The sequence below is a fragment of the Gymnoscopelus microlampas genome, assembly GCF_963454915.1.
Source record: "Gymnoscopelus microlampas genome assembly, chromosome: 4".
In the NCBI taxonomy this organism is placed as follows: Eukaryota; Metazoa; Chordata; class Actinopteri; order Myctophiformes; family Myctophidae; genus Gymnoscopelus; species Gymnoscopelus microlampas.
In genome coordinates this window covers 48,984,710-48,997,332 of record NC_139941.1, presented here as the reverse complement: position 1 = coordinate 48,997,332, position 12,623 = coordinate 48,984,710, and the positions used below count along the sequence as shown (strand labels likewise).

General features: G+C 42.4%; 1 protein-coding gene across 1 annotated transcript in view; it reads left to right on the top strand.

Annotated features, from left to right (window-relative positions):
• Positions 1-12,623, top strand: part of mctp1a (multiple C2 domains, transmembrane 1a) — a 289,927-nt gene that overhangs the window by 212,089 nt on the left and 65,215 nt on the right. The window contains exon 15 of the mRNA XM_084054050.1: positions 8,807-8,923. Coding sequence (XP_083910176.1) covers positions 8,807-8,923 — 117 coding nt within the window. The remainder of the gene's footprint in view (positions 1-8,806; positions 8,924-12,623) is intronic.

Sequence of the window (12,623 nt, the reverse complement as noted above, 5' to 3'; positions counted from 1 at the left end):
CACACACACACACACACACACACACACACACACACACACACACACACACACACACACATCCACCCACACACACACGCGTGCACATCAGCCATTATTGCCAGCTGTGATTAGTGAGGAGCTGTGCAATATCTCTCTCTCTCACTCACACACACACACACACACACACACACACACACACACACACACACACACACACGCACACACTGCTTGTCATCCACCCAGCCCTGACAGAGAGGCAGTCTCCGTGGCAGCATGGCCCGAGGCTCTTGGCACGATGACAGGACTGAAGTTACCTCCTGTCCTGCACCATGGGTGGTGTGTGTGTGTGTGTGTGTGTGTGTGTGTGCGTGTGTGTGTGTGTCTGTGTGTGTGTGTGTGTTTGTGCGTGTGTGTCTTCCAGAGTCTCCATCTCTCTGTATTGTCTCTCAGGGGTTAAACCCATTCAAACCAGGAACGCATCTGTGTAACCACTTTATCTATAATTTATACTTTGGCTATTTTTGAAAATATTTGAAAATTTTGCGAAAAGCTTTTGAGTGTTATATTTTTATAGCGAACATTTTGAACTCAAATCTTTGCTTCTGGAGGTCCCTGGAACAACATATTTTACAAATGTTCGCTTTAAAAAAATATATAATCAAAGATTTGCACACATCTACAAGCTCATAGCACTACACAAGCTTGTAGATCTGCTATTTTCGAATAGCCAAAGAAATGTTTCAATGACCGAGATACGTTCCCGGTCTAAATGGGTTAAGCGCCTGCTTCCTCTGTCTCTACACCTGCGCGCTGAAGCTCCTCCCCATCGCCCCCGTCTCCTCCATCCTCCCCCCCTTATTTTATCTCCCCTCCCCCTCCCCTCCCCCCTCCCCGAGAACCGGGGCCATTGTGGGGACACTAGCTTCGGTGTTGGGTTTGTATCGTGCCGTGTCGCTCCCCTTCCCTCCCCCCCCCCCCCCCACCCCCCCCCCCCCCCCCCCGCCATGAAGCGCTCCCAGCGGCCGGCCCCCACCGCACCGCCCCGCCGTGGCGAAGGCAGGCAGGCGAGAGAGAGAGAGAGGGCTGTTATTGCCCAGGGGACGGCAGGCCTCGGTGACTCTTCCCTCCAAACAAATTTGCTGGTAACTTTATCTGCAATTGGGCCCTGAATTGGGAGCAAATAGAGGCAGCTTTGTGCTCCTCGCTTGTCTCGTGGAAAGAGGTGCGAGGGCACCGAGGGCTGGCTGGGGGTTGTTACACAGGGTGGGTGTGTGTGTAGGGGCGGGGGGGGGGGGGGGGGGGCATGGTGTGTGTGTGTGTGTGTGTGTGTGTGTGTGTGTGTGTGTGTGTGTGCGTGCGTGCAGGGGAAATGATACCGCTCTTTTATGTCGGGCAAAGTAGGACTCTTATCAGGGAGGAGAGCCCAGACAAGGCAGCTACTTCTAGAGGAAACTAGAGCAACCTATCACCTGCTTTGCATTTAGATAAAAATTCACCCTGCTGAAATAAAAAAGAAAAGAGGGGAGAAAAAAAAAAAGTAAAGGGAGGGGAGGGGAGGGGGGGGGGGGGGTCACCTATTGGTATTGTGTGTGTGTGTGTGTGTGTGTGTGTGCGCGTGCGTGTTTATGTATGAGTAATGTATTTGTAGGAGTGCCAGTCTAGACGCGCACACACAAACACACACATACACATACATTGCGCTGAAGAGACCTTGCTATAGCAACACGTCGGGTGTCTCTTAAAAATTGCTCCTGTGACTCCTTCCCTCCCTCCGTCTGTCTGTCTGTCTGTCTGTCTGTCTGTCTGTCTGTCTGTCTGTCTGAACTCTTGAAAGTTTTTCAAGTTTGTCCTTGCCCACGGCAAGGCGTGGCTTTGAAAGATGTAGCTTTCTTCTCATTTCTTTTACTGCTGGAAATGAATAAAGGTTGAAAACCTATAGTGTCACCACGGCTTACGTTGAATAACAAGTCAGCGTCTCAGTCACCAGACAGACACAGAGAGAGAGAGACAGAGAGAGGGAGGGAGGGAGGGAGGGAGAGCGACTTACCTGAACGGTAGTGACGGGGCCCGGTGCGGAGAAAGCACTGTCTCACTTTCTTTCCTCTTGCTGCAGAAAAACCTGAATGTCAAAAATAATATAGTCTGAGCTTCACCACTACGGACCGACCGATGGGCTTCTTTTCCTGCTGTTTTTGGGGCCTTTGCTTTGCATCCTTATCAAGCCAACCAGGAGTTGTAAAAAAAAAAGAAGAAACTCAGCTTATGTTTCCACCAGGGGCAGTGCAGGACCACAGAAAGAACGATAAACATACGGTTCCCCGGTCACAAACAGGACATGGAGGCTCCATTTCCACCCTAGCACTGAACTTAACAAGGACTGCTAGTTTGCTATCTGGCAACACTTAGTGCCAGCATGGAAATTGATGTAACAGAGATAAAGGGAGAGCTCTCTTGAAATCCAAACTTCTTCTTTTGGCTTCTCTTCTCCGCTGAGACGGAGCGAGGAGGGAGAAAAAAAAAGTCAGCCTTGGTGTGTGTGTGTGTGTGTGTGTGTGTGTGTGTGTGTGTGTGTGTGTGGTTAATGTAAGCCCAGAGCGCTGAATGAATACTACCCCTCCCACAGAACACAGTGGTTCCACTCACAGCCCGTAAAGACACGCATTATGTTTGAAACTAATAGTCCAAGTCTCGCCTCCATCTCTATATTAGCAGATTAATAATATTTATAACTCTCTTTAAAACTCTTTAAATATAAAGAGAGATTTTAATATAAAAAAAAATAAAAATGTAATATATATATATATCTCAATCATACACACACATCAAATCCATACAGTAGTTCAGTATTGTTGATACTAGGATGTTTGAGATATTCTATATTTTCATTAGAATATTATTTTTGGCTCTTGAAAAATGACATGTATATGTTCAGCAAAGCTTATGACACAGAGCACATTTCGATCATTATGATAATAATCACTTTAATTAAATTGAAAGCTGGCATTTCATCTGTATAAACTGTTTCTGTGCTTGAATATACCAATACTTTACTTCTTGACAAAGTCTTAGGTCCACATTGCAAAAAACATAAAGTTTAGTCTACTTTACTTAATTAATTTCACTTCATTCTGACCCAAAAATGTATAAAGTTTGACATCAATTTATAATTACAAATAAGATACGAAGGATACAAAATGACTGGACAATGTATTTGGTAACTTTGAGTAGACACCACCAGATAACAGTAATCAATGAATAAAGTAATCTGATTAATGCTTGTGAAGCGAGTTTGCATGATGTTCATACATAGAGACACACATACATATATATATACATACATACATACATATGTATCTACAATTGTTCTGATGAGAATTCTCAAAATGTGAACGGCATGGCAGGGATGGTGTGTGTGTGTGTGTGTGTGTGTGTGTGTGTGTGTGTGTGTGTGTGTGTGTGTGTGTGTGTGTGTGGCGCGTGCAAAAACGTATACGTGCACGCGCGTATAAAAAAAATAACTTTGTCATCTAAACCTGGACCTTCATTTTGCATTCGCTCTCTCTCTCTTTCTATCTATTTTTTTTGTTCCAGCCTTCAATCCAACGTGTTTTCATCCTCCTGTTTTTTCACTCCTCCTTCCCACCATGGTCACCGACCTCCACGTCGGTCCCCCGTCTCTCTCTCTGTCTGTCTCTCTCTCTCTGTCTCCTTCCTCCCCAGGCAGAGAGCTGGCTATCTGGGATAGGCAGCGACCATGCATGCATGGAGGGGGTGGTGGGTGGGTGGCTGTGAAGAGGTCCAGCTAGGCACAGCAGGCCCCCCCCCCCTTGCTGCTTTCCTTTCTCCCCAGCCGGGAGGCAGGCATGCTGGGGCATGGGGCTGGACACTGTGCTGGGGCCTTGGTGTCCGGTTCCTCCAGCTGCCAGTCAAAGCCTAGCCCTCAGCTAAGAGAGAGAGTATAACCGAATGGAAGGAAGAAGGGCTGGAATGGAAGGGAGGAGGAGGGGGGGGGGGCAGGTTAAATAACCCCTGGGCGAATGGAGGAGAAAAGCGAGATGGACAGAGCAAGAGAGAGAGAAAGGAGAAGGGAGATTCAAAAGGGTGGTTTTAAGTGCTTGTATAAACATTAGGAGAGAGAGAGGAATGGGTGTACATAACGATGGTATCATAATAGAAATGTCTCCTTGGACACTGTGAGTAATGGGAGAAGCACAAACTAAATATGTTTATATGGTGTATTTATGTGTTTGGGGGTGTGCGCGTGTGTTTGGGTGCGTGCGTGCGTGCGTGCACGCATGTGAGTGTTGGAGAGAGAACGTTTTGACGTGTTTATAGTTATTTATAGCTACAAAATTAAGGACCTCCTTCAAAAGGAGATGATGCATCTCAAGAGACTTATCCTTCTATTAAAGGCACTGTTATAAAATATCTGACCCCAGATAAGTGAGGCTGAGCACGTTGCTTTGTTGAATTGCAGTGTTATGTTTACACACTGGTGGAAAGTAACTAAGTATATGTACTCAAGTACTGTACTATAAATTGGTTGTACTTTACTTGAGTATTTACAATTTTCAATACTTTTACTCCTACTCCACTACATCTCAGATGCAAATATTGCACTCTTTACTCCACTACAATTATTTGACAGCTTTAGTTACTTAGTTATTTTGAAGATTTTGAATATTATTACAAAACTTATATTAGCCACTTCAGCCCTACATTTTGTCTATTTGAAAATAGACGATATACAAGCTCACAACGTGTCACACTTGTGAGCTTGTAGATCTGCTATTTTCAAAAGATTTTTATACATGTTGAACTTCTGAAATGGAACATTCTGCATAATGGGTATACTTTTACTTTGATACTTTTAAGTATATTCTGATGCCAATACTTTTGTACTTTTACTCAATTAAATGTTGAATACCTGACTTAACTTGTAACAGAGTATTTCTAACATTGTGGTATTGACACTCTTACTTAAGTAAGAAATGTGAGTAGCCTACCTCTTCCACCACTGTTTACAGATCCTAACTCAATACTTATAGGGTTTCTAATTGAGACGTAAGTGCATGGACTAGAAAATGAAAAATATCCCCCTTCAAACTATTCCCCTTAAGTGGTGACCTAATAGACCTAGAAAAGTGAACTACATGGGAGGAAAGTTAAGAGTGAATGAATGAATTACTGCAGTGTGTCTGAGTGTGTGTGTGTGTGTGTGTGTGTGTGTGTGTGTGTGTGTGTGTGTGTGTGTGGTGTGTGTGTGTGTGTGTGTGTGTGTGTGTGTGTGTGTGTGTGTGTGTGTGTGTGTGTGTGTATGCGTGCACACACTGCATTTGTGCACGTGTCTACTTCTCCAGCCTGTGTGAGAGAATGCTTGTATGATGTGTGTGGTATTAATGTGTTTTTGAGACCAGCCTATAAGGATAACAATGACATAAATGCAACATGTTGGTATGGAAATATTCATTTTGAATGCAGCTTCATGACGGAAGACAAATGTGTGTGTGGGTGTTGTGTGTGTGTGTGTGTGTGTGTGTGTGTGTGTGTGTGTGTGTGTGTGTGTGTTAGTGCGTGTGCATGTGCATGTGAGTACGTACGTATGTTTGTGTCTCAGAAAAGACAAGTTTTTCTTCATTACATTTTTATTGGTGTTGGCAGGGTCACCACGTGGCCTCGTCTGAAGAACATACCTCGCCCTGAGCGAACTGTGCAGCACACAAAGCTCCGGACGTTGTTGTTGTTGTTGTTGTTGTGTTAAAACTGAACATCTTTGTTTGGTTTTGGTGTGCTTGGTTTGTGTCAGCGTCTGTCAGTTCAGGTTGCCTTGTGAACGTTATAGGTTTTAGCTCTTATAATGTGGGACACCGCTCTGAAACAGGCAGCTTCCAGATTTTGTTGAGAGAAATAAGCAACCAGGTCTAAGGAAAACAAGCCCAAAAGAAGCGACTATTGTAGGCCAGATGAGCACTTTAAACCTATATACTGTATACATCGGATATTTTAAAATAGCTGATCTACAAGCTCACAACGCGTCGCGATGTGACGCGTTGTGAGCATGTAGATCGGCTATTATCAAAGAAATCTTTAAATAAAATGTGGAATATTTGGAAGATCTTTTTAAGCATTCTAACAACACCAATCTGGTACGTGGCTCCCCTGGGCACAAAACATTTTCAGATGGAGGTTAGGGTCTACATATTAGCCGTTGGCTTTTTTGCGTCTATCCTTTTGATAATGGTGTGACAATGTATGTAATTTGACATTATGTTTTGTTATCAATCAAGATGCCAATGTTTGTGGCTCCATGACATGGAAAATATTTGAGTACCACTGGTTTAAATAATAATAAAACAATGAATATGGAAGCAAGCCCCAAATAAGCAACTTCACTTTAGAAACAAGCTAAAAAATAAAAGAAACGCAACCCCTCAACTACCAGTATTTACAAGCGACTCTACAGAAAAATAAGCCCAAAGTCCCTTACTGTATATAACATTTTTTTGAAAAAAAATCGAAAACATTTTTTTTCAAGATTTTTCAAAAATAGCAGATCTACAAGCTCATAGCGCGGCACTCAGTGCTGCGCTATGAGCTTGTAGATCTGCTATTTTTGAATAGCCAAAGAACTCTAAGGGATAAGCGGACGTGTTAACACTTCATTCGGGTGCCTGCATACTTTCATGCGAGTATTGTGTGTGCGTGGCGTGCGTGCGTGCGTGCATGCATGTGTGTCAACAGAGACCAGTTGATGATAATAACGCCACAGTTCAAATCCAGTGTGTGAGAGAGAGAGACATAGAGAGAGAGAGCCGAGAGAGAGCGAGATAGAGAGTGTGTGTGTGTGTGTGTGCGTGTGGCACTGGCATTATGACAATAACAAAATACCTTTGGACACGCTCTGGAAATCAGCTCTGCACTCATATTAACCTTAGACTGGATACGACACACTGGCAAGATCCAGTATCGCTTCCCTTCTTTGTTTCCCTCTCTCCGTGTGTCTGTGTGCACTGTGCACGTGCGCTCACACGTACTGTACGTGCACGCACACACACTAGGGATGGGACGATAATGGTTATTCTCGTTTATCGTGATGAAAAAAAACACTCACTATAATCGTATCGCAGAGATTTTAATTTATCGTGAAATTGTCCTCCGTCATACACTAGGATTAATTAGCTTTTGTTGACACACACACACACACACACACACACACACACACACACACACACACACACACACACACACACACACACACACACACACACGCACACACAAAGTAAAAAAAGCAGTCTTAACAATTAGTGTTTATTTGGAAAGTGTACCTCTTTTCTTGCTGATGTTGTCCAACCAAACAAAAATGAATCATAATTGTTATTGAGGGACTGCGGTTTCGGGCAGAACAATAATTCATCCGCTTTCATGCAGTCCTTATTTAATTTCCATTTCCCTGAGAGTTTCCCCCATCAAAAAAAAACGTGACCCCTTCTTCTAGTGGAAATACTCCCCTCCAACAGGGGAGTAATTAATTTCCCAAAACTTAGCCAGCCCATGTCCATCACAGTCTTTATTGTTTTATTTAGCCATTTATTTTATTCATTTTTTCTTTTTGCTTAGATTTGAGAAGTAATGAATTTTGTGTCCTTGGAACTTGATGAATGTGTTTCGCCCCGGAAAAGATTGAGTGTTTAAACATGACTGGCATGCTCAGCATATTTTGTTCTAATTCCTAGAGAGTTTTTTTTATCCATCATGAAATAAATCCAAGTTTTTTACACATTTTTTTTAAGAGCCAAGGCGTGGCTCTCTCGTGTGGTTTTGATGCGTCTCTGACAGGAATTATCTACCCTTTTTAAGCAAAACTTTTTGTCTTGCTTTTACAATCAACACAGTGTCCTTTTTGGTTGGTTTGTGCGACACATTGACGCGCGACAAAACGAGACCCGAGACGTCCATCATTTAAGCAATTTCATTTTCCCACAAAAAATATCTTTGTGGACTAAAGAGGCTAAAGAGAGGGCCTGTCAAGATGCAGGGGAACAGGGTTAATTTTCAGATACACTCTTCTTGTTTGGCTTGATGAGAGGGGAGGTTTAGGGGTTAGCGCGTTGGCAGATGGGAGCAAGAGGAGGATAGAGAGGATAGAGATGGGTCAAGACAGGCTTTCGGAGCCCGATAGAAGGTATTGGCGTTTGGAGTGACAGGGTTAGGGACTCGGGGTGTTGGGGCTTTCGGAGGTCAGGGTGGTTGGGGGGTTGGTTGGGGGGGACCGTGGAAGGGGTCAGTGTCGAAGCATCACTGGCTTAACATCTAGGGGGGTGACGTTTGCCGTGTCGAGAGCGACCGGCACTTCATCCCCTCAACCTTTCCTCTCGAAGGCCCCGATCCAGGAGAAAGCCCCTCGAGGGGGTCCGGTCGGTGGATGTTGAACTTGGGGGGGGATCACGGCCTTCGAGGAGGAGGAGGCCCTGCATGCTGTATAGTTTCCCATACTATAGCTTTCGGTTGAGGTATTATTACGCTTTGTCTCGTGGCGCTTATGACTCTGCATATGAATGTGTGAGAACGCGCGGCGTGTTCGGGTCGCACACATGCTGCTCGATGTACGTATACGTAACGTTCTCTCTCTCTCATGAGTATAAACCTCACCATGGGTCAATATGAGGTCGAGAATGTATACGTTCCGACGGTATATACCGTTTGGGACTGTTTCCTTTGTGGTGTTGTTTTATTGTTTTCATTGGGTTCTCTCTCTCTCCGTCTCTCTCTCTCTCTTTCTCTCTCTCTCTCTCTCCATCTCTCACTCTCTCTCCGTCTCTCTCTCCAGCTCTTTGTCGTCGTGGTGTGGAACTTCGAACTCTACATGATTCCGTTGGCGTTGCTGCTGCCCTTAGCCTGGAACTATATCCTCATCGCGTCGGGGAGGGATACCAGACAAGACGTGGTGAGTGAGTCGCCCGCCCCCATCCACCCCCCCCATCCATACTGTATCCATCCACCTCCCTCTGTCATCCCTACTGTAATTGGCCCCTCCCCCTCTCTCTCTCTTGAAGGCCATAACAATGCCTGGATCCTATTGTTTGGACTCGCCGGTTTTTAACGTCGGGTCCGTATAGGACCACTGGGGGGGTTCAATTGGGGGGTCCAAACGGGTCTGTAATTCTGAGACCCTTACGGGGTCCATTTGGTTGCATTTGTGCACTCTCTGAGTTAAAGAAGCACTGAGGATTGTAGATTAGGGGTCCAGTAATAGTTTAGTTCTGTGATTCTCAAACCTTTTTAATTTCAAGGACCCTCAGTTTGATATGTGTGATATGATATGGTCCACAGACCCACATGTGATGCTATTATTATTAATTTTACCCCAATCTACACTATAAAATCCTCAGTGTTCAACTCAACTCTGAGAGTGGACAAAATGAAACCAAATTTGGTTTAATTTGTACACTCTCTGAGTTACAGACCTGTTCAATGTCCATGTGGACCCCCTGGCAGGTCCCCGGACCCTATGTTGAGAAACAAGTGGTTTAACTCATTTCATTACGGTCATTTAGCAGACGCTTTTATCCAAAGCGACTTACAATAAGTGCATTCAACATAGGTAGGCAAGAAAACCTTTGTCTTCAATGTATATACTTTTTACATTTAAATACACTTTTACATGTTCATTACATTTTTATGATAGGCTACATTTCTCTTGTCTTTTGTTAGAGTATTTCTTTTCCTTCTGTCTTTTTAAAATGAAAAAGAAGCATTTATGCAGTTTGTATAATATTGTGAAGAGTCGAGGGGCAACAGCAATACATTTTGAATGAGAGATGGACATAACCTAATAGATAATGTCGCTTTTCGGGTGGAAACCTTGTATGCCCAAAACTGTTAGTTTTTTATTATTATTTCAATTATTTAATTTTTTAAATAGTGAAAATAGCAGATCTGCTATTTTCATTACTTTTGAGTGACCGTCTTGTATGACCGAAGCAGGGCATTCATTTACAAAAAAATATATATAGAAATTGAATTATGGACAACGATAAACTCTTATACAGTAAGGTTATTAACAGTATGAATATCCATCGGTTGATGACACTCAGAAACAGCCACAAGAAAAAACGCAATTGCAAAACTTTAATCAACTGAGAATAAGAATCTGAGTGAAATTCCCTCAGACAGTTTGTCTTTCTTTTTTTTCTCATTTGTTTTTAAATTAGAACAAAAGTCCCTAGCACCTTTTTGCTGTGTGCTCTCAGTGCATTCTCACATGTCCCTTCCCTTTGGAAGGCTGAAAAACAGGCTGAAATAATGCCGCTGTCACCTTGAGCTATGTTACGCCACTTTACCTAGCTAGCTGGTATATTTATTTAATTCATTTCATTTTTTTTTTTAATCTCTCACTCCCAATTAAACGATGTCAAAGCAATGTCATGGAGAAACAGACACGTTTTAATCACGGCCGGCCGGCCAAGAGAGTTTTTAGACAGGGAGAGAGAGAGAGAGAGAGAGAGAGAGAAATAGAGAGAACCCCAACTGGACGGGAAGTGAGCGTGAACAATGAAGTGATTAATTTTAATAAGTGTTTTTTTCCTCCTAGACTTGGTTGGGAAAAAAAGCACTTAGCAGAATTTTCTCTCCACCATGTAAATATACAGTATTGCATCGTGAGGCGTTCGTTGTTGTGAGCTTGTAGATCTGCTATTTTCTGCTACTTTTTTGTGCGACATTTGATGAAGGTGAAGATGAAGTAGGGCGTTCCTTTACGAAGAGCACATAAACAGTTGAAATATATACACGTACTGTATGTACAAACGCGCACACACGCACACACACACACACACACACACACACACACACACACACTCACACTCACACTCACACTCACACTCACACTCACACTCACACTCACACACACACACATAACGCATCAGATGAATGTATGCTCATAGAAGTCCTGTGTGTGAGGTAGATTGCTTTGGAAGTGGGGAAACACCACCATTAAATCAATGAGGATAATGAGGTGAAGTGTACTCGCTCCGTGTGCTTGTGTTCTCACACTGGTAATGGTGGTCAAAGAAATCATCATCGTTTTTTTTTACCCACAAAAATAAAATCTTGAGCGTTAATTTAATTCTGAGAGTGTCAGTTTTTTTTTTTTACTGTGCACCGTCCACTATTAACCCATTAAGACCGGGAAAGCATCATTTGTGTCATTTTAAGATGTCTTTGGCTATTCAAAAATAGCAGATCTACAAGCTCATAGCACGGCACTCGGCAATGAGCTTGTATATCTGCTTGTATATCTGCTATTATTCAATAGCCAAATGAATCTAAAAATGACACACAGATTTGAATGGGTTAATAACTAAATAGTAGAGAATATGACAACTCTTACCGTTATGACCGTGATGTAGAACGGGTACTACATGGGGCGAATGATAATTATGTTTACCCACAGGTTGTCTCCCAATAATTACCGTAATTATTCTACATTTGTCTTTTTCCCCTTGTTTTGATCCTCAATGATCCGTGTGATCATGCCCGGTGTTTTCACAATTGCCTTAAGATGACCAGAGACCAACATTTTATAGAGCAAACATAACTATAAGCCATGACTGTGATAAAAGTAATTTAAACCACAGTTTTAACCCAAGCCCTATTACACATTCAACTTGTAGTGTTGCTTATTATGCCTGTTATATTACATTACATTACAGTCATTTAGCAGACACTTTTATCCAAAGCGACTTACAATAAGTGCATTCAACATAGGTAGGCAAGAAAACTACTAACCACCAGAAGTCTAAAGTGCATTCTCTTCTAAAACAAGCAACTAAGAGTATACCTAGCGCTAAGGTAAAAAATTGCAATATATCAGCTACCTACTTTCTTAAACAGATGAGACAAATAGGAAAATCAAATGAGCAAGAGCTAAAACAAATAAGTGTATCAAATAAACAAGATCCAATAAAACAAGAGCACATACAAATATTTGGCAGCAAGTATATATGTTTGTGGTCAGAGCCAAATGTTCTAAATGTTTTACTTGTATAAACAGTATATAGGTTCACAGACAAAAGAAGAACTATCCTTATGAATGACAGTTTAAATATTTTTTTTACCTATCAATGGATGGGTTGTTTCTTTCTCTGCCTGTAGATGGCGACGTTGTCTGACAAAAGAAAAGAAGAGAAATCACCACACAGGGGCCTTCAGAAATAAATAAATAAAGAAGTGTCCAAGAGGGGGGTGATGATCATTTCTCTCTCTTTCTCTCTATTCGCCGCCGTCTGAATTTATCTGTATCACAATTATGTTCTTTTTTCTCTCTCAGACTTTCTAATTAACCTATTCAGACCGGGAAAGCATCTGTGTCATTTATAGATTTTAGCTATATTTTAACCACTTCAACCATTATTTCTATTTTTACTTTGGCTATTCAAAAATAACAGATCTACAAGCTCATAGCGCGTCACTTCGTGGCGCTCTATGAGCTTGTAGATCTGCTATTTTTCTGACAATCGTGAAAATCTAAAGTCTTTGAATATCATTTATATTTTTTTAAAGCAAAAATGTTTGACTTAAATCTTTGCTTCTTGGGGTAGAAGCAAAGAAGCAAATCTTTGCCTCTTGAAATATTTTCAGATTAG